This window comes from Lissotriton helveticus, chromosome 1_1, assembly GCF_964261635.1.
Source record: "Lissotriton helveticus chromosome 1_1, aLisHel1.1, whole genome shotgun sequence".
In the NCBI taxonomy this organism is placed as follows: Eukaryota; Metazoa; Chordata; class Amphibia; order Caudata; family Salamandridae; genus Lissotriton; species Lissotriton helveticus.
The window spans coordinates 1,437,458,537-1,437,481,178 of NC_136057.1; the positions used below are offsets into that span (position 1 = coordinate 1,437,458,537).

At 45.8% G+C, this 22,642-nt stretch overlaps 1 protein-coding gene across 2 annotated transcripts in view; it reads left to right on the top strand.

Annotated features, from left to right (window-relative positions):
- The window catches only part of LOC144826956 (mitochondrial adenyl nucleotide antiporter SLC25A23-like), a 179,054-nt gene extending 157,659 nt beyond the window's left edge, over positions 1-21,395 (top strand). For both annotated transcript variants that reach the window (XM_078685421.1, XM_078685429.1), the window contains 2 exons: positions 8,356-8,506; positions 17,600-21,395. In XM_078685421.1, coding sequence (XP_078541547.1) covers positions 8,356-8,506; positions 17,600-17,784 — 336 coding nt within the window. In that variant the 3' untranslated portion in view covers positions 17,785-21,395. The remainder of the gene's footprint in view (positions 1-8,355; positions 8,507-17,599) is intronic.
- The last annotated feature ends 1,247 nt before the right edge of the window (positions 21,396-22,642 follow it).

A 22,642-nucleotide genomic window follows, 5' to 3' on the forward strand; every position in this document is an offset into this window, starting at 1 on the left:
ATTCCATGTAGGTGTGGCAAAGAAGAGGAGGAATATGGCCATACGTTTATGGAGACCTGAGCAGTTCGGAGAGGGTCTTTTTTGTTCAGCTTATTCCAGTAACTGAATGGTGCAGCCTCTTAGGACCAGACCCGAGAAGACAAGTGCACCAGTGCATTTTGGTTTATGGAGCCAGCAATTTTAAGGGCTAGGTAACCAAAGGCACTTTGGAGCTTTGTCGTCTATGAGACACCCCAGTTTTAGTCAGCTGTTAGGAGGAGCCAATTAGATATCCTTATGATGACAGTGAAAGAGGACCGTGGCACGAAAAACAGACAGTTGTCTGAATCACTTTGCTATTCTGGTTTATTGTTGCTGTTCTTTGAGATAAACACGTTTATAAGGGACAAGGGACCCAATAGGATTGGTCGGGGACCTTGGGTAGTAACGAGTTTTAAACACCGTGGTCCCTAAACAAGGACAATGGAGTTTCTTAGAATGTATATAGAACCAGAATCAACACTATATTTGAAACTGTCCATCCGGACAGATATATTTTTTAATTCTGAAAATGTAAATTAGAGACAATGAAGTGGAACACATGCCTGCGTCCTACTAGGTGTACATACAGAAAAACAAAAAACAAACCGGAAAGCTCAGGCAGAGCAACTTGCTTGCATGTTATACATTTAATTAGTGCAAGCAGAAATATGGTGAGATACTGTTACACATAAATGATATGCATTTGGAAAGTGTTTACGGAGTACATATGGTCGACGACGTTTTGATCCCTTTTGGACAATATTAGGTTCATCATCAGGATATTGTATTTACATGCCTGAGTAAAGGAGGCCAGTTTCCATATGAAAATCACTGGAATTGGTGTGTACCGCGTCCACGGTTACACTGCTGTGAAGCTCTTGGGTGATCCGTGGGCCGTAGTCCTGTAGCTCATGTGGAGTGTACCTGTAGTCTTTTCAATGTGTGAACTCCATAAATCTTGAAAGAATCTGAACTGTAGCAGACTATCCATCTGGGGGTATATACACCTTCATAATGAGGTTACCACATGGTGATACACAGCGAGTGACAGATTATCTGATTTCCACCGAAGACCTTAACTGTGATCTGCAGTTCACAAGTCTTAATCTTCCAACGTTTCATGATCAGGAAATTTAGTACCAATTACTTTGGGTAATAGTAACACCTATTACTTAAAGTGATTGTAAACAACAGAAATGTGGAATTAATCCTTCGATAAAAAACAAGTTCTTTTGTTCTAAATCAAAAATGTATAGAATTTTCAGTATCAGGTTTATGAAGATCATCCTCAGCAGAAGAAGTGAGTGGCCTAGGCTTTAAGCCTGGAAGGAATATTTCCTATTTTAGGTGAAATGCCTAGATAATGCTTAAAATACAGCAGGGCACTGTGCTGAAGGCCAGTTTACACTTTTGAAAGGCAGCATAAGGTTACTAGGCACAACAAACCTGTGAGCCCTTGATCATTCTGGCTGAGATAATGGTTGCTAAAACATCTACCTTGACCCACAAAAAGTTCAGATCACAAAGAACCACATGTTCAAATACCTTGTATGACATAGACCTTAGAATACAATTTTGATCCAATTATGGAGCAGTATATTTTATTGGGGGTGAAGTTGGAGCCACCAATCAAAATGTCCTTTAGCAATATTGTTTCAGTTTCGGTGAGAAAACCTAGACTGACCCATTCAAGTATGTACAAAAGGGGGTGGTGATGGACGGAGCATCTGAATCAATCAAACACTCGCACCCAGTCAAAAGATCTGGGTTTAATCCATCACCGTTCTTTAGCCCACTCTGCGACCCCAGTTCAGACATGGCTATATGCAAATCAGTCTGACCCTGTGCCTCGTGGGAACAGTCCAGCCCGAACTGCCAAGCCATGTCTTCCCTGGACCGGAAACAAGCTTCCGAGGACCGGTTTCTGGCAATGGTTTCAGAGCCTCAGATTTTCTACCGCACGTTGTGCTAAAGGAGTCTCCTCTGAGTTCTGCTCAGTTTTTTTCTTCAGTTGGATTTCTACAACCCTTTTTTCTCTTCAGGATGTCTGAAAAGAAGGCTTTATTCAAAGCCTGTGCGACTTGCTCAAAGAAAAGACTATGGGCTCGATTAGGATCGCCGTTTTCCTGATCCTCCTGGCCGGCGGAAGCCACCGCCGGCCCGGAGGATGCGGGAAAACCGCTGCTGAGGCACAAAAGACCCACCGCCAAAGTAGGATGGCGGTGGGTCTCAAAATCCGTCCGTAGCTTTAAAAGCTCTAACAAGGCTGGCGGTGTCTATCAGACACCGCCAGCCATATTAGGATGGCGGAAATCATATGCTTTTCCACGGCGGCATTTCCGCTGTGGAAAAGCATACGGACATTGACTTCGGGGGCCCGTTGCGGGCCCCCTTGGTGAAGGGGGTGTGGTGGGTGCACTTGGGGGGTACCTATGGTACCCCCCAGCATTTGCGTGGACAAAGTGGCAAGCACCGCGCGGTGCCTCCTGCTTTGTGCACGCAAATGCCGTGCATGCATTTTTAACATTGCTGCGGGTGCAGCTTCAAGCTGCACCCGGCGCAATGTTAAAGATTGAGGATGTGACCGCCACCCTGGCGGTCACATGCTAATCTGCACGGAGGGACCGCCGCAGCCCCTGCGGATGGTCCCTCCTACTCTATGGTGGCGGACGGACTCAGGTCCGTCTGCCATCATAATCGGCCCCTTTATGTGGAGGATAAGCATAAAGATTGTATTTATTGCTTATACCCAGACCACAAAGCCACTGAGTGTAAGATCTGCAGAACCTTCTCAACAAAGACTCTGAGAGACCGGGAAGGAAGACTTCTGACTTGGCTACAGAAGATGAAGTCTCGGAAAGAGGTTTTGTCCTCCTCAGCTACTTCTTCAAGGAGGTCGACAAAAAGGGGTAGGTCTTCCCCCTCTACATCTGCGGAACCTCCTGCTAAGGCCTCTCAAAAGACCTCTGAAAGGTCTTAAAGGCTTAGTCCCAAAAAATCTCCTCAACAGTCAAAGGAGAATGGGGGACTTCTTCCTGAGGTGCCATCTGTAAAAAAAGGCAAGTCAAAGCATTTCTGTGGCTTCTTCACCTTCAGAGAAAGAAAAGGTGTTCAAAAAGCCTTCAACTACTCCTCAGGAAGCAAAAGGAGAGAAGAAAATCCGTCCGTCGATGAGTCTCCTCAGGTACGTCGACGACTATGACAAAATCTCCATTGCCTTCAATTGTAACTCCGTCGACGGGCCCGTCAACGAGAGTTTCGCCGACTACATCGTCCACGATGACTTCAACGTCGACAGTTCCTGCTTTGAGTTCGTCGACGAGGCCTTCAAGCTCGCCGTCGACGATAATGTCGCGACGATGGCGACGAGGACGAGGACGATGATTTTGACATCCATCTCGTCGACGATCAGCCCTCCGTCGACGGCTGTTCCTCCGTCGACAGTACTTTCTCCAGTGACGACGACGATCCCCTCGTCGACGACACCGTCGACGATCCAGAAAGTGAGGATTTGTATAAAGAAGAAACTGATTTCACAGGAAATGACTTCACCCCGTAGGGTAACACCTTTGCCTCCACCTCTTCTGTTTGATGAGAAATGTTCGGATGAAGACGAAAGTCCGAATGGGGATGCATATAGTCCTTCGCAGCTTCAAGTAAAGTACCTGGACTCGGATTCTGGCGATTATTTTCTGGATCAACATCATCCAGAGTCTCAATTCACTCCTCGGGAAACGCATCAGCGAGCATCTGGCCAGGATATGGTGGCCATGCCATCTTTAGTGATAACTGATTTACCGTTGATGTTACTAGATTATAAAAATAGGTTCCCATCTCAGACCTCAGAAGTCGTTTCACCTCCTCCGCCTCCGCCTCAACAGTCTTTACCTATTCCTGTGGCCTCAACCTCTCAAAAACAGCCTGGGACTGGAGGACAGGATGTAATCACAGTGCCTGATAATGATGATGACTCTTCTGATGATGACCAAGATAGAGAGCAGGTTCAAAACCCTGACCCTGAATGGGATGACTATGTTATCCCTGACCCAGCATCTCCTTCTCCGGACCCTGTAGATTCACCTCCAGCGGACATAGGGGGTTTCCATAATCTTATGGAAAGGGCATCACAAAGATTTGTCCTTCCAGTTCCTGTCATGCAGTCAGACTGCTTTCTCTACGACTTCAAAGAGCCCTATAAAAAGTTGATCCGTTCCATGCCAATTGTGGAACATGTTTGGAATGAGGGCAAGAAGGTGATGCAGCTACTGTGACTCCGGTACTACCGTAGCTGGAAAAGAAATATAAGGCCTCGGATGACAGTCCTGCATGTCTAATTGGTCAACCTAAACCGGAATTTACCACCTCCAAGAGCCCCTCGCGCCACAGAATCAAAACATCTGCAACTTCTCCGTCTCGAAGTCTCTCACCTGCTCACCAAGGGACCGATAGAACCTGTGCCACCCCCTCAAAAAGGAAAAGGGTTCTATTCCAGATTTTTCCTTATTCAGAAGACGGAAGACAAGTGGCGCCCATTCTTAGACCTGAGGGAGCTCAACACCTATCTCATAAAGCTCTCCTTTCGAATGGTTTCTCTTCAGGACGTTTTGCGTCTTCTAAATCCTGGGGATTACATGGCGACTCTGGATGTCCAGGACGCATATTTCCACATTCCGATCCACCCAGCTCACAGAAAGTTTCTACGCTTCACAGTAGCCAAGAGCCACTTTCATTTCAAAGTCCTGCCTTTCGGGCTCAGATCCGCTCTGCGGATTTTCACAAAGGTATTGGCCCCGGTAGCGGCGTTCTTAAGGAAACAATCGCTGGAGGTTTTCCCTTACCTAGATGATTGGTTAATCAAGGCTCCATCTTCTCAGGCAGCGTCAAGAGCAGTCGAAACTTGCATCCATCTTTTCAAAAACCTGGGTCTATGTCTCAACAAGGACAAGTCAGTCACTGTTCCAGCCAGGAGGGTCAAGTTCCTGGGTTCCATTCTGGACACAAAGAATTGCAAAGCCTTCCCCTCAGAAGAAAGGCAGAAAAAACTACTCTCCTCTGCAGTAAATATACAGAGGAGAAGATCCCTATCAGTTCGTCTCTACAAATCTTTTCTAGGATTGATATCATCTTGCATACCAAAAGTTCCGCATTGCAGACTAAGAATGCGTCCCTTGCAGGAATAACTGGACATGCAATGGCGCCAGGTGGAAGGCTCTTTCGAGGATGAGATAAAGGTCACTCCTCTCATAAGAAAAGCAGCAGGTTGGTGGGCTGTCAAGAAAAATATCTCAAGAGGTCTTTCGTTCAGGATGCTTCCATCCCCTCTGGTTCTAACCACATATGCGTCAATGGAAGGCTGGGGCGCGGTCTTACAAGATCTCCAGGTGAGCAATCACTGGAATACAGAAGAGCGTCATCTTCATATAAATCTCTTGGAACTCAGAACGATTCGCCTGGCCTTGCAGGCTTTCAATCCAAGGATTCAAGATGCAACTGTGCTGGTCAGGACAGACAACACAATGGCCATGCATTACATAAACAAACGGGGAGGAACAAGATCCCTTCTCCTCTCAAAAGAGGCCCAGGAAATATGGGAATGGGCGATTCTCCACAATGTAGTACTTTCAGCGGAGCACCTACCAGGCACTCTCAACACAACAGCAGACACCCTAAGTCGTCTAAAATCTACCTGTCACGAGTGGGAATTAGATCAAGACACTCTGGAGAAAGTGTTTAGGCGTTGGGGTACTCCAACGATAGATTTGTTCGTGACTCCAGAAAACAGGAAATGCCGATTCTATGCAAGCAGACATCACCATCAGGGATCGCTGGGGAATGCGCTTTCGATGTCTTGGTTAGGCGCATTTTGTTACGCCTTTCCTCCAATTCCCCTAATTCCACGGCTTCTCAGGAAGTTGAAGATGGAACCTTGCCGGATGATCTTAATAGCACCGGCGTGGCCTCGCCAGTTCTGGTACGCGGTACCCCTCTTACTGTCCCAAGATCATCCTTATCACCTTTGTCCCATCCCAACTCTGCATTTGAAAGCCTGGCTCCTGAGTACAGAGAATTTCACACTCTAGATATTCCTCAAGAGTGTAGAGACATTTTATCTCAAGCTCGTGCACCAAGTACGAATAAGACTTACCGTGCTAAATGGAAGCGCTTCTGTCTGTGGTGTGAACGAGAGCACATCCATCCATTCTCTTCAGCTCCTCACGAGATACTGCCTTACATTCTATCGCTGGCTAAATCAGGCCTTTCTCATTCTTCCACCAAAGTTTATCTGGCGGCCATTTCAAGGTTCAGAAGGTCATCGGTGGGTCCATCGCTTTGGTCAACTAGAGTTATCAAACAATTCGTGAAAGGTCTTTTCAGAGTCTTTCCGCCAGTGCGGCTGCCACCTCCGACCTGGAATCTTAATTTGGTTCTGGCTCATCTGATGAGACCTCCATTCGAGCCAATTCACAGGGCGGATGTAAAATTCTTATAATGGAAATGAGCTCTTCTCCTGGCTCTTATCTCAGCTAGGAGAGTTGAAAGCTCTCTCCATCCGGGAACCTTTTCCTCAGTTTAGGAAGGACTCTATGTTTTTAAGGACCAATCCAAAATGTATACCGAAGGTCCCTTCGAATTTCCATTTGAATGAATCAGTAGTTCTCAAATCTTTTTTTCCTTGTCCTACAACACCAGCAGAATGTTCTCTTCATTCCTTGGATGTCCAAAGATGTCTCAAATTTTATCTTGAACGAACAAAAGATATTAGGAAATCATCTCAGCTATTTGTGGCTTTTAGTGCACCCCGGAAAATACGTCCTCTCTCGGAGCAAGGCATTTCACGCTGGATTACAAGCGCAATTGATTACTGCCACAAATCGGCAGGGAAGCCACTGCAGAGACAGGTTCGAGCTCACTCCACAAGATTTGTCTCGTCTTCAGCAGCTCTCTTTGCTGGTGTCCCTATAAAGGACATTTGTAGAGCGGCCACTTGGAGCAGCGCCCATACCTTCACAAAGCATTACTGCCTGGACTCTTTCATGGAGAGCGAAGCGGCAGTAGGACAAGCAATACTGAGGAATCTGTTCCAATGAGAGGTGAGCTTTCCCTTCTATCCCTCCTTCCTATGATTGCACATTTTGTATCGCATACTTTTTCTGCATGTACTGTTACAAGGTATATATGCTCACATGAGTATATTTATGCTGAAATGTTGTGATACACTGGTAACAAAATGTGTATGGGTATTTTACTGCTAGCTACTCTGATACAAAGCATGGGAATCTATGAAAGTTCCAATACTGGGGCAAGAAAACAAGTTACTTACCTGTAACGTTGGTTCCCCAGTATTTGTAACTTTCATAGATTCCCATGCGTCCACCCTCCTCCCCGGGGAAAGCTCAGCCTTCAAGCAAGAGTGGTTTCTGTTACACAACGGCTGCGAACATCTGAGGCTCTGAGGCTCTCTCCTGAGGGTTCTATGGGGTGAGGCTAATCTGATTGGTTGTTGCAAACTTTTGGTCTCTTTTACACAAAGAGGAAAATAGGCTACAAAATGAGATGAGGCTTAGGTCTTACTTTCTCTTTTGTACATACTGCTATGGTATTTTCTATTTACTGAGGATCCCAGGCTGACGACGGGGGAATGACACAAAGCATGGGAATCTATGAAAGTTACCAATACTAGGGAACCAAAGTTACAGGTAAGTAACTTGTTTTTGTCTTGATCTAAATCAGACTCAAAGTTGGGAAATAGCAGAGACCTCAATCTTGGGAAACGTTGCGATGTTGTAGATGCACTGGGTAACTATATTGGAACATTTACATGTGTGAGCAGCAAAGCATAAACAACTTTGCTGTTCACTGAACACTGTTTCCCTCTCAAAGAAGAACAGTCTGGTCTGTAATTTTGTGAAGAAGGAACCAGTTGCACAGCACATTCATTTTATTTATTTATAATCTGACATTTTTTCTTGAAACTCCCCCACTTTACTTTAACCCTTCACTAAAACAAAGACTGAACCTAAAGACTGCTGCACGTGTGTTACTTGCCCCTTCCCGCTTTAATGTATCCGAGACTATGTTACCTGGTTAGACCTCCTCTTCTGGAAATGCTGTTCTCCTACAGCACTTGTTCCCCCGTAATTCCTTTGTGATCCTTCCACCCGCATGCATGGCACACCCTATATTACCCCTTATGTGCCCTGAACTCTCTATTGACCTCTGCTTGTACTTAACTGACAAGTCTTATAACGACTTGTAGTCTCCAAGTATCCAGATGACCCTTCAGAGGTCCTTTTCATTCCCGTTTAAACCAGACTTAATTTTGTCTTGCTGCAGACCCTGAAGAACATGTGGTTACAGAAGTACAGCAAAAACACTGCCGACCCAGGTGTGCTGGTGCTGCTGGCATGTGGTACTGCCTCCAGCACCTGTGGGCAGATTGCCAGCTACCCCTTGGCCCTGGTACGGACCCGGATGCAGGCTCAAGGTGAGTTGGCCTTTAAGGCAACCCAGCACAGGAGAGAATGGCCTTACAGACCTCGGAAAATCTATTTGCCGACTTGCAATTGCGAGTAAAAGTTTTTCTGATGGATACATCTGCCAGTGGATTCCTCACCTTGTGAATAACCCCCTGCGTCAGCAACGTTCGGAAAATTCTTTTGTAGCACGCCGGCGTGGACGACGTCATAGGAGCACGGCATCGTGCGCGACTCCGACTGACGTCACTGACTCCTTATTAGGCCTACGTCGGCGTGATGACATCAGTTCCCTTTTTTCCGCGTCGTCGACGCTAACAGTTTCGAGGGATCTTCTGTTGAGTTGATAGTAACTTTGTTACTATTGTGAGTTTTCTGTATCTCTTCGGTGTTGCTATCTTCTGTCGTGATGTCGTCGAAGAAGACTGGGTTTAAGCCGTGTGATTCATGCGGAAAGATGATGTCCATTACAGATCCGCATGGTGACTGTCTATGGTGTCTGGGTTCGGATCACGACGTCCAGGGTTGTCGATCCTGTTTGAAGATGAACCCAAAGGCTCTTCGGGAACGTGAGGCAAAACTTCTTGTTGCCAAATTGAAGGGTAAGGATGCCAGGAAGAGTTTGAGGTCGAGATCGAGACCCCCGAATTCAAAGTCGAGGTTGAGGTCGCGGTCCAGGTCGGCTTCAAAGTCGACTTCGGGACATGCTTCCAGATCATCTAAGAATAAGTATAAGAGAAGGAAGCATAGTTCAAGGCACCATTCCGGTAAGGAGTCGGATTCGAAAATGAAGTCGTCTTCTAAAAGGCATCGTAACGACATGGTATCTCCCTCTCTAGTTCAGAGTCCTGTAGGAGAAGCCTCGCCTTTGGAGTCATTGGAGCATTTACTGGCTCCGGTGTTGAATCCGCCTCCGGATCCGTCTCAGTCTTCGGGACATGAGGAAGATGAAGAAGAAGTTCCTGTTGCTCAGGGTTCGACGACTCCGGTTCACCAACCCGAGGAACAAGAGGAGTCGATTCCATTGCAGCCTCCTCAGGAGCAGCCGGTGGGTTCGTACCCTCCTTTTCCGGGTCCACGACAGGACCCTTCGCATTTTTTAAACGCCATGTATGGTGTTTATGCGAGAGCCATGTACCCCTCTGGAGCACCGGCTGGGCCCATGAGTCCGTTGGCATACAATTTGGGGGTTCCCCAAGCCTATGCTCCGGCGTCGTTCTTGCCATTTATGCCAGCTCCAGCTCCACCTTGGCATCTGTCAGCGCCACCGAAGTCATCGACGCCGTTTACGGCTTCACCGGCTCCGGAATGACCTCGAGATCCAACTCTAAGTTCGACGCCGGCTCCAGCTCCACAGTCGACTCCGGCTCCTTCGGAGTCGATACCGGATCCGAAGACGTCGATTCGAGTGGAGTGGTCAAGGTGTAAAGCGCAGCGCCTTTTGGGGGAGAAGAGTTATGTGGAAGCTGAAATTGAAGAAGATGAGCTTCAAGATCAGGAGGATTATTTTAACGATCTGCGAGATGCAAGTGGTCTAGAACTGTCTCCTGATTGGGAGTTGGCCGCGGTGTCTGATGCTCCTTCTAAAGATGTGGCTCCCTACCATGTGGTAATTAAAAAGGCTGCAGATCTGTTGAATTTGACTTTGCCATCTATTGATTATAAGTCGAACATTCTGACTGAAGTCCTCCATTCTCCTTCATCTGTGGTTAAGCCTATACTTCCTTTTACTGAGGCTCTAACGGATCCCATCTTGGAGGTATGGAATAGACCACTTACTCCTGCAGTTTTTAAGGCCGTTGCAAGGCGTTATAGAGTGACTCCTGGCGACCCTGAATTTTTGTCTACTCATCCCTTACCGGAGGGTTTGGTAGTACAAGCTGCCTGCTCTAAAAGGTCCAACAAAAATCAAAATTAGGGAGTGAAGAGGTGGTGCTGATCAGCACCAAGGTGGACGCACCCTCCTCCAGTAAATGGTTCAGATAATCCAAAAAGGTCCAACCTCAAGTAGTTAACTGTGAGTCCAGATATTGTTGGCATACACAGTGTTTGTTAAAATACCCCTCGCAAACCAAAAGGGCCCTTGGTGACATGCTTCATCATCGGGGTCTTCCCGTTCCGCTGCGGGACGGGCGTGCTACGACTAGCGACTACGCTGGAGCACCTCAAATAATTGCGAGTGCTATGTGAGTTGGAGTGAGTGTAGGTAGGGTCAGGGGTGTTTGGAAAAGTGAATCTAAAATGATACCTGGCTTTGTGAAAGCAAAAAACTATTTATTAGTCACAAGCTGGTATCGTTAAAAAAGGTGTAACGGAGACTGATGGGCTTGACAATGAGCTTAATCTCCTAGTGGCGTCAACATGTTTCGAGGCAGAACGCCTCTTCGTCAGGACGGGGTCTGATCCCTCTGTCACTCACTAATGTTGATTCACAGTATGTGCAATGTGTATATACAGGTGAAGCTAATCTATACCTATGTGGTATATATTAATTCCTATAGTGTACAGTCCTATCAGTATTGCTGAATAGTGGGCCTTCACAAGCAGGGGTTAAAGCCTCATGAGCCGATAGGGATGAGGGGTAAATGGAACTTCCATTAGGCCACGAATAGTTCTCGCATCCTCCCTCGTCCTCGGCTTCCATGTTTTGAACGGAAGCAACATGTTGACGCCACTATGAGATTTCATTGTCAAGCCTATCAGTCTTCGCTACACCTTTTTTAACGATACCAGCTTGTGACTAATAAATTGTTTTTTTGCTTTCACAAAGCCAGGTATCATTTTAGATTCACTTTTCCAAACACCCCTGACCCTACCTACACTCACTCCAACTCACAAAGCACTCACAATTATTTGAGGTGCTCCAGCGTAGTTGCTAGTCGTAGCACGCCCCGTCCCACAGCGGAACGGGAAGACCCCGATGATGAAGCATGACACCAAGGGCCCTTTTGGTGTGTGAGGGGTATTTTAACAAACACTGTGTATGCCAACAATATCTGGACTCACAGTTAACTACTTGAGGTTGGACCTTTTTGATGCTCTAAAAGGACTGCAGGTGCTTTTCCCCAGGTACCTGGTGATAAGGATTCCAAAAAGCAGGACCAAAATGCAAAAAAAGTGTTTTCGTCAGGCAGTATGGCCCTAAAATCTACAAATGCCACTTGTTTGCTGGGTCGATATATCCATGCTTTGATGGATACTGTTAAACAGCTGTCTCTTAAGCTTCCTGAGGAGGACAGAAATAATTTTGATGAAGTGGTTTCTGACACGCAGGCTGCTGCTCGGCAGGTCATACAGAGTGGTATGGACACAGCGGATTCGGTGGCTAGAGTCATGGGGTCTTCGATTGCCACCAGAAGAGCTGCCTGGCTGAAGACTTCAGAGTTCTCTGCGGATGTTCAGGCTGCTTTAATGGATTTTCACTTTGATGGTTCAGGCCTTTTCGGTAAAAAAGCTGATGCTGCATTGGAGAGGTTCAAGGACAGCAGGGCTACAGCCAGATCTTTAGGTTTGCAAACTAGAGGATCTGTGGGCAAAAGATATAGGGGCTTTGGAAGATCTTCTTTTCGTCCCTACAAGCAATCACAGCAACAGCAGCAGCAACAAAACCCATTGTATAAATCTTACAGGGGAAAACAAAGAGGTCGTCCTCGAGGACGTCAAGTCTCCTGCTCCTCTTCCTCTACCCACTCCTCCTACTACAGCAAAGCAGCCGTTGATCCGCCATTATTCCGGATCATGCGGGTCCTATGGGGGGTCGGCTTCCCTTTTTTCTACGGGATTGGGAATCGGTCACGTCGGACCTTTGGGTTCTCAATCTCGTGGAGAATGGGTATGCTCTTCCCTTTCGGGAATTCCCTTCGAATTACCCTCCGTGCCAAGGTTTTTGCTCAGAGGACCACCTGCTACTTCTGCAGGAGGAAGTCCTGGCATTGTTGAGAAAGGGTGCGATAGAGGTGGTTCTGGAGCAAGAAAGGGGTCAGGGATGCTACTCTCGGTATTTCCTGATCCCCAAGAAGGATGGCAGACTTCGTCCAATCCTGAATCTCAGGATCCTGAACCTTTACCTAAAGCAGGAGAAGTTCAAGATGCTCACCCTTGCGCAGGTTCTTCAGCGCTGCTGGAAGAAGACTGGATGGTGTCGATCGACTTGCAGGATGCGTATTTTCACATCCCAATCCTGAAGTCGCATAGGAAGTATCTCCGTTTTACGTTGGGATCGCAGCATTACCAGTTTGTGGTCCTTCCGTTTGGTCTTACTACTGCGCCTCGAGTCTTTACCAAGGTGATGGCTGTGGTGGCGGCACATCTCAAAAGGTCAGGGATTCCAGCATTCCCTTATCTGGCCGATTGGCTAATCAAGGCGGAATCTCCAGAGAAAGTGCTCCATCATCTGCAAGTCACAACTCAGTTGTTGTACAGGTTGGGTTTTTCGAATGTACACAAATCTCACCTGGTGCCCTCCCAGCGCAACCTGTTCATTGGTGCGGTACTGGATACCACTGTATGTCGGGCATTCCCTCCTCCACAACGGATTCGCGACATACAGGAAATGATTCCTTTATTTCACAATGGAGCAGTCGTTCCAGTCCTGGAGGTCCTTCGTCTGCTCGGTCTGATGGCTTCCTGCATTCTGCTGGTCAACCATGCATGCTGGCACATTTGGGCACTCCAGTGGTGCCTCCGCAAGCAGTGGTATCAACACAACGGATATCTCAGGAGTCGATCAGGAACTCCAGAGAAACTGCAGCGGATCTGTCTTGGTGGAGCGTGGAGGGCAATCTGTCTCAAGGAAAGCCCTTCCAACTACCTCCATCGGTGGCCACGGTGATAACGGATGCATCCACTCTAGGGTGGGGTGCTCATCTGGGGGATCTGGAGATCAAGGGTCTTTGGTTTTCAGAGGAAATGTTGCTTCACATCAACCTTCTAGAGTTGCGTGTGATACGTCTAGCGCTCAAGGCCTTCCTCCCTTCCTTTCGTGGTCGGTCGGTTCAGGTCCTCACGGACAACACCACCGCAATGTGGTATGTCAACAAGCAGGGAGGAGTGGGGTCACGGTGTCCTTGCAGAGAGGCTCTGCGTCTCTGGTCCTGAGTTCAGGATCACCAGATTTGTCTGATGGCAAATCAGCTGGCCGGAGTTCTGAACGTGGATGCAGACAGTCTCAGTCGGCAGTTCTTAGCCGACCACGAGTGGAGGCTTCATCCAGAGGTAGGTCATCACGTCTTTCGGACGTGGGGAACTCCTTGGGTGGACCTGTTCGCCACTCACGAGAATGCTCATTCTGCAGTCTCCAGTTTCCGATGCAGGGAGCCTTGGGGGACGTGTTTCAGTTGAGTTGGGACTCACAACTTCTTTACGCGTTTCCTCCCATACCCTTGATTCCTCGGGTTCTGAGGAAGATTCGCCAAGACCGGGCCCAAGTTATTTTGATCGCCCCAGATTGGCCAAGAAAGGTGTGGTACACAGATCTTCTACACCTCTCCTCGTGCCCTCCGCTCGTCTCCCTCTCAGGGCAGACCTCCTCTCTCAGATGGAGGGGCAGGTTCTACACCCTCACCTCCAGACCTTACACCTTCATGCCTGGAGATTGAACCGGGCAACCTGAATTCCTTTGGTGGTGGATGTCATTCTATCGGCCAGGCGTGATTCCACCAAATCTATCTATTCTTATAGATGGTCTAAATGTGTTACTTGGTGTGGGGAGAAGTCCGTAGATCCTTTGAGGGCTCGTTTATCTGACATACTTCAATTTGCTCTTTTCCTGGCTCAGCAAGAGTTTGCTGTAGCTACAGTTAAAGGTGATCTTTCGGCCTTGTCGGCTTTTCTCTGCCTGCTGGATCAGCCTTCTTTATTTAAATCTCCTGTAGTTCTAAGGTTTCTAAAGGCTCTTACAAATACATTTTCTCCTACTCCCTTTATTGTGCCTCAATGGGATTTGAATCTTGTGCTTACATTTCTGATGGGTTCTCCTTTCGAACCTTTGCACAAGTGTCCCATGAGACTTTTATCTTTTAAGACGGTCTTCCTGGTTGCAATTACCTCGGCAAGGAGGGTAAGTGAGCTTCAAGCTCTTAGTTCAAAGCCGCCATTCTTGACCATTCTCAGAACCAGAGCTGCTTTTCTGCCTAAGGTGGTAACTCCCTTCCATCTAGGACAGTCCATTACCCTTCCTACCTTCTATCCTCACCCTTCCAAGGAGGAGGAAAGACTTCACCGCCTGGACCCTAAGAGGGCAGTGAGCGTTTATCTTGATAGGACAAGAGACTATCAAGTGGATGACCAACTCTTTGTTGGATTTGCTGGCTGCAGAAAAGGAAGAGCTGTGCACAAGCGCACACTTTCAAGATGGATTATACTATGCATCAAGATCTGCTACTCCCTGGTGGGTAAGGAGCCTCCAGAGGGTATAAGAGCTCACTCCACTAGAGCAAAGTCTTCTACATCTGCTTTGTCTAGGGATGTGCCTGTAGAGGACATTTGTACAGCTGCGACTTAGGCTTCCCTCCACACTTTCGCGAAGCATTACAGCTTCGATTCTGAGCAGCTTAGATTCTGAAGTGAGGAGGGATGGACACTTTGCGTGTTCTGTCCTCCAGGATTTTCTGGTATAGGAGAGTGGACACCCTCCTCCGGGAGTGGGGACTGCTGTGGGACTCTATTCACAAGGTGAGGAATCCACTGGCAGATGTATCCATCAGAAGAACAAGTTACTTACCTTCGGTAACGCTTTTTCTGGTGGATACAGTAGCTGCCTGTGGATTCCTCACATGCTCACCCACCTCCCTGTTGTCCACTCTTTTATACCTGAGTTCATGACATTATTTAAGTGTATTTATATGTATATATATATATATATTTATATGTATATTTGTATATATATTGTGTTTTTCATACATTGTCTACACACTATGTGTGTAATTTTGAATATTATGTACTGTGTACACTGTATATGTATATATCTACTGTCATTGGTCCGTCCGGGTGCCTCGAAGGCACGGAAAAAAGGGCGGAACTGATGTCATCACGCCGACGTAAGCCTAATAAGGAGTCGGTGACGTCAGTCGGAGTCGCGCGCGATGCCGTGCTCCTATGACGTCATCCACGCCGGCGTGCTACAAAAGAATTTTCTGAACGTTGCTGACGCAGGGGGATATTCACAAGGTAAGGAATTCACAGGCAGATACTGTATCCACCAGAAAAAGCGTTACCGTAGGTAAGTAACTTGTTCATCAGGTCGAGCTATTTTTAGCACCTTCCAGTCCCATCTGGTGAGTAAACTTAGGCTGGAAAGGAACAGGTGTTCTGTTAATTCAGAAAGTGAATAAGCAATAAAGATGCCATTAAATCTTGTTTTATCTTGACACATTACATTTGCTGTCTGTTCAAGGAAAGAGGTCAAATGCCTGTTTGTCTTTTAACTAATTGCTGCTTGGAAAATCTGTTTTATTTTTCTCTCTTACAAGTGAGCTGATTTGAGGAGATCCGTTATTTTTCTTTCACACATAACATTTAAATAAATAGCCTGTAAATTATTATTAAAATATTTCAAAATATATCGGGCATTACAAAAGCACATTTTTTAAAATTAAGAAGTGTGATGCAAACAAAGAGTTAATAGGAGCAAAACAAACCAGAACACTTCACTTGGTGATGTGCAAATGACACATATTTACAGAAATTCTACTTCCAAACATTATTGTTTGTACACTAAATAGTTTTATCAGTGAAGCTGCATGACAGTGGGAAAGTATGTGGCCATTTCAATGTAAAATCTGCTGATTACAAATAACAGTGTGCTACCACTTCATGCTTTAGTTATGTGTTTATTAAAAGTGATAGTTTTAAACATTTTTTGAGAAACATTCCTGCCCCGCTGATAATATTGTTAATGAACTAAGAGGCAAGTCAGGGGTCCTGTGTATCCTATGAATGTATGACTTTATTACGCCATACATTACCACACAGTAGGTTACAAGTGGAGAAGTGTGGCTCAATGGTTAGAGCGGCTGACCCTGATGCAGAGGTCTAGCCCGGGACCAGGGTTCAATTCCCGCCTCGGCGGGTCTTGGGCTCAATTTCCTCAGACCTGATCATTCTCGCCTCGGTGCCTATTCTAATCATGGGTCCCACTGTGCAACTCTGGGCAATAGTTTGATAAATCTCCACAACGGCCCCAACAACGCTTGGATGCCTGGCTTCACTTTGGAGGTGCCCAGGAGTGGGCACTTCACAGGGAAAAGCCAGGAAGGGTTCCACAGCGGTATGCGTACAAGCGCCGAGATACCCTCATGGGTCGATTCGTGCGCTATACAAGTACTACTACATTTACATTTACAACGCGGATGTTACATCGTCCACGTTGTTACCACGCATGGCTTTACATCGCAAGTCGTTTCTATGACTTGCCTAGATGGCGTGCTGGACTTAGGAATAGTATAAATGACTATTCCTACTCCAGTTAGCGCAGCAGCAGGGAATGTGTTGGATTTAAAATCCAACACATTCCCTGGTGTTGCGCCCCATCTAGCGCAAGTTGTTGAAATGACTTGCGATGTAATGCCATGCATGGTAACAACGCAGACGATGTAACGTCCGCGTTGTAACCTACCTGCGTGGTTTTGATAGCGTTGTAAACGCTATTTCCCGTATCCTATATGTGACTAGATTTGTATTATATATAGAAAGAAAGTTTAGTCTATTAAACCAAACAAGGGAGTTTTATGTACAACAGACATGTTGAACTCGCATATTTGAAGGTTCTCTCATATGTGATAATGAAGAAAATGGTGGCTCAATTAATTAAATTATTTGCTCTGGATCACATTATTTGCAACCAGTTTTTGGGTCTTAAGCGTTATAATTAGGTCGAGTAGATTATGTAAGTCACTACACCTGCAGGTCTAGTAACATTTTTATGATTTTTCTAGGCCTGCTTTAAGAGTGTTCATCACATGTTTTGGATGTTATTCTCCTGGGACATTGTTGTGATTGAAGAAGGAGTAATGTCAACTGAATCTCAGAGGGAGGAAGGTTCTGTGATATTTGTGTTTTGTGGAAACCTCATTAATCTTTGCTTTCTCCCCTCTCCCCCTCGACAGCTTCAATTGAGGGTGCTCCCCAGCTCTCTATGCTTGGACTTTTCCGAAACATTTTGTCGCAGGAAGGAGTATTTGGACTGTACCGGGGCATTGCCCCCAACTTCATGAAGGTCATCCCGGCAGTCAGCATCAGCTACGTAGTGTATGAGAACATGAAATTTGCCCTTGGTGTTACTTCAAGATGAAATTCTGGGACGCCTAGTACCCTGCTTAAAGCCCAATGATTCACCAACACAGGGAGATGATGGGAGAAATCGTGTGTGACCCAATCAGCTGTGGCCAAGGACCTATGATTGCATTCAACACCCAAAGTGTTTTGGGTGGGGATCTAAAAACTAGTTGGTCAGCAACCAGCAGCCAATCACAGATCACACAATTCAAACTGAGTAAAGATCAAAGAACTGGTGTAGACAGAGCGGAGCAAAACTTAATGAAGCAGTGCATTGCTCATTCACCTATGGTGAAAGGCCTAAGAACCATTAAGCCAACACAAATCTAAGTGACCTAAAGACTACCCATATGGAAGTGGACGAATATTCAACAAGCCCTGACAACACCAGTCCAATACAAACAAAATCACTGACTGTTATTGCTTCAGGGACACAGGAACCATATGACCAACAGTTAACAATAATGATGCGTAATTCACGCACCCAGCATAGAACTGACCGAACCTATGTATCATCTAACCAGTTGTGTGGCCTTTGACCCAAGAAGTGACGTGTTATCTATTAAACCAGCAATACATGAAGATCAGCTAAGGAGAGGGTGAAGAATATGATTACAAATTGTTAGTAAGCAACGATTACCCAAGTGACGCAAAGCAAATGAATGCATTAGCCAACAAGCTGGGCTATAACACTCATTGACTGATCAACCAACAAACTATCAATGAACAAATGTTACCACATCAGAGTAGGCCCCATCTCAAAAAACTGATTCTTAACCAAATAAGTTAAGGTGTATTGCTGAACCACTAATTCGCTACTCAGCTATCTCTAACATAGACTCCATTAAATCAACAACTCATCTCAAAAGTTCAATACAGTACTAATCCATTACCTGTGCAGGTCTGTACTCTGGAAAAGAAACTGATCTTTTATCGTTCCTGCTCTGACCTCCAACAGAAGCACTGACCCACCACCCATGGTTTCTGACCTCTGACACAGGAAACTATCCACCATGCAACCCGCCCAACCTCTACCACAGGGAATGATCAATCACTCAGCCACCTCTGACACAGGAACTCATCTTTCACCCAGGCCACATATCCTCAGACACTGTAACTGATCAATCGCTCAACTAGTCCTGACCCTAGATTAGACCTGTGGGGTTAAGTAAACAGCCACGGATTTGTTTCACATATCTCTGTAGTAACCAGTACTGAAGCAGGATTCGAATGTAGCAGTTAAGTGCAAATGAGTGAAAGACTAAGACTTCTGACCCCTACAGCAGAGATCTTGTGAATGTTTGAAAGCATGTAAAAGTAATTGAAGTGATGCAGTTGCATATCCTGAAAAAAGTTGAGTTGTAGACTCACAACAGAGCAGCACCTTCCTCTCAACCCTAAGTTATAGAATGTATCCTAGCTGCTCATCTTTTATCACTACTGAAAAGTCCTTTTGGTAGCTATTACTGAAATGCATCTATTTCACGCCAAAGCCTGTTGCCACCTTTGAACCATGGCACGCTTCATTTCCGAGCAGTGGGCATACACTTGTTTTCTACCTCTTTGTCCATCCTGGTCCAGCTGTGCATCCCACAACTCACTGACACATGAATTTCTACATTTGCTTGCCAATAAGAATTTTTCTCTACCCCATCAACCACATGAATGCCTGCCGGGTAACTTTAACAGAGTTGAGGAATTCACATATAAATCAAGGCACACACGTTGCGATAATGTGCCTAGCTCACTCATATTGGCAGCAGGGGAGGGATAGCTACTTATTGGTCTGTATGTCTGGCATCTTTTGTGTATTCAGGGCATCTTTATTTTGGTCTTTGGCAATGACATATCTTGGGGCTTTGGCCTGACCTGTCATAGTATGTGCTTACTCCCAGGCTTGTGGGACTGGCCGTCACTGGATCTTTAGAGACAGTTTATTTTGCAGTCTGATGTTGGCTCATCATGTGTTATTGAAATTCGGTTATCTTTGATGTTTCTGCTATTCTCAGGTCTTTAGTGTTGGCCTAAATTGTCTTAGGCATAACCTTATCTTGGGTGCAGGTATATTTCTGGTCTTTGCCGCTGGCTTGTAATGGACCTACGACAATAATTTATCTTGTGTCTTTGCCACTAGCATACCCTGAATGTTTGATGCCTTCTTATGTTGGGTGTCTGTCATTGGCTTAATCTTGGGTCTTTTCTGCTAGCATATTTTAGGTCATTGTGCTAACTAATTTTATATGTTTGAGGTCAGCCTTTTTTTGAGTCTTAGGCAGTAAGTTATTTTCTATCTTTAACACTGTATGTATCTTTGGGGTTGACCAATGGCTTTTCTTTTTTGTTTTTTTTGAAGGGTTGTTTTGCATCTTTAGCATCAGCGTATCACTGTTATTTGACAATGGGCTACCTTGTTCTTTGGCACTATTTTGGGGAGGTATTTAGCACTGGACAAACTTGGTTATTTGTCACCAATTTATATTATGCGCTTTGTAATAATTTCTTTTGAATCCTTGACGTCCGTTGAAATTATCTTTGTTCTTTTTCACTGGTTTATCTTCAGCCTTTAGCACCAATTTATACAGTCGGTTGTGCTGGTTTATCTCGGATTACTGGTGTCGGGTTATTAGCGCTCTTCAGCACAGGTTTATGTTGGAACTTTGCTGTAGGTTATTATAGATCTTTAATACTGCACTTCCTGAGTCTTTGCCACAGCATTAGCTTGTGGGCAATGCACTGGTTTATTTTCAGTCTTTTCACTGGCCTTTTTTAAGTCCACACTGCTGGTCATACTTGTTGTCAGACTTGCCTTTGGTCTATAGAGGCAGTTTAGTGTGAGTATCTGGGACGACCTTAACTTGGGTACTTGGAGCTTTCGTATGTTTGGTTTTGGAAATATAATAGTTTGGGGTTTTTAAGTCTGACATTAAGTGGTGTCTGAGTAGCAATTACTTAGGTCTTAATTGGCATATTATCTTTGAAATTCTGCACTGTTTTACCCAAGCCCTCTTTCCTTCTGTGTGACTAGTTTAAGGGCCTCGGGCTGGCTGTAGTGTTGGAATGAAGCATGTGCATAGTTGAGTTATGAGTATCGTGGTTATGTGCTGAGTGTGTTATATGGTCATAAAATGGATCATACGCAGATGGAGGTCACAGACTTCATCTCTGATACCAAGGACTTGTAGGGAGATGGAGGTTATCCGAGCAGCTCCCTGGTGGGAGGATGTAAGAAGAATGTTGCATGCTTTGGCTCTGGTGGATAGGTTGTAGGAAGTTAGGTGTAAGAATCTTGTGAGTTTTTATATTCTCTCATTTACATTTCATAAATATTATTTTTTGTAATCTAAGACTTGTCCTCAAGTTGAGACTTTTTGTCCCAGTTTTATCCCCACCCTTTTCTACCTCTTTCATTGGGATACCGCAACTGGAGCATGACAGGCAAACTTTTAACAAGGACTTATACCCGCTCGCTCAGCACTGCCTGCACCTTTGAATTCAATGCACAGTGAAACCTGCATGTTTCTGCACTGTCATGATGTCAACAGCCCTCTCAGGTCTGAATGTAGAAACAAGACTTGGGTCTTGGGCTGCATAGAAAGGACATTGAATGTATAAAATTATAAAATCTTTGATTGTTTGAAACTTTTCTTCTTGTGAACCAACTAAACTTACTAAAATCCTTTAGTCTAAAATAACCATTGTGCCCAGCAGATACCATTTGGCTTTAGGAAAGCTACATCCCCTGCAGCTTCCACTTTGCTCTGGTGAAGACCTAGTGTGTAGAGATACAGTTCAGCCCAAGAGACACAAATGGAGTGTGTGGAAGCCAAAGTTCTCTCTGAAAGCCATGGTGCTCAGGATAATACTCAGCTGGGCTCTTTGGAAGCTATAGAGCTCTACCCAAACCACTAGACACTGGAGACACCACTGGACAATGGATGCACCACTGGGAACGTGAAACACCTCTCTGAGAAAACTACTAGAGATTGAGTAAGCTGCAGCGAGAGTGGGACCTGGGCAAATTCGCTGGGCTTTAGGACTGCCATTTAACTTGAAGTAGGCCACTTTGCCCTGGGAAAGCTGTTGTGTTCTGGAGAAGGCTGCTTCTGGGCTCTAATGAAGCTGGTGGGTTCGGGGGAAGCCAATGTCCTCTGTGAAAGTTGTTGGGCTATTGGAAAGCTGTGAGGTTCTTAAGAAGCTGCCAGGCTGTGGGGTAACTGGGAAACTCTGGGGAAGTATCTGGCCTCTCGGGAAGCTGCTGGTCTCTAGGTAAGCTCCTTGTCTGGAGGAAAGCTGCTGGGTTATAGGAAAGATGATGGGCTGTGGGGACACTGAAGGGTTCTGGGGAGGTTGCTGCACTTTAAGGAAGGTCCTGCGCTCTAGAGAAGCCCCTGACCGGTAGGAAATTTGTTGGGCTTTGTTGAAGCTGCTGGGCTCTGAGAAAGCAGCTGGGAGACTGGGAGGCTTTCAGGATTCCACATCCAAGTATGAAAAAGTGACTAGGGTGGCTCAGTTGTCTAATGCATCTACTCTAGGGATCTGTGAGTCAAAGGTCATTGTCAGAAGTGCTCTCCAAACCTTTGTGTTATGTTATCAATAGAACCAAGTTGTAATGGGATTAGTACTCGGACTGCAATCACACTCATTTACAATGCTTCGCAGCCAACGCACAGGCTTAAGTGATTAGCATATGTTTTGATGGCAGTCATTCCATCACATAGTACCACTCAGCACTTTTCAATGTGGCATGGGAGCCCTCAAAGAGGGTTCTTCTCCGGCAGCACAAGTTCAAGAGATTGAAGTGGGACCAGATTGACGGATCTGTCAATATCTGGAAAAATATAACCTCAGATAAGCGTCTGTCTCTTTCAGATATA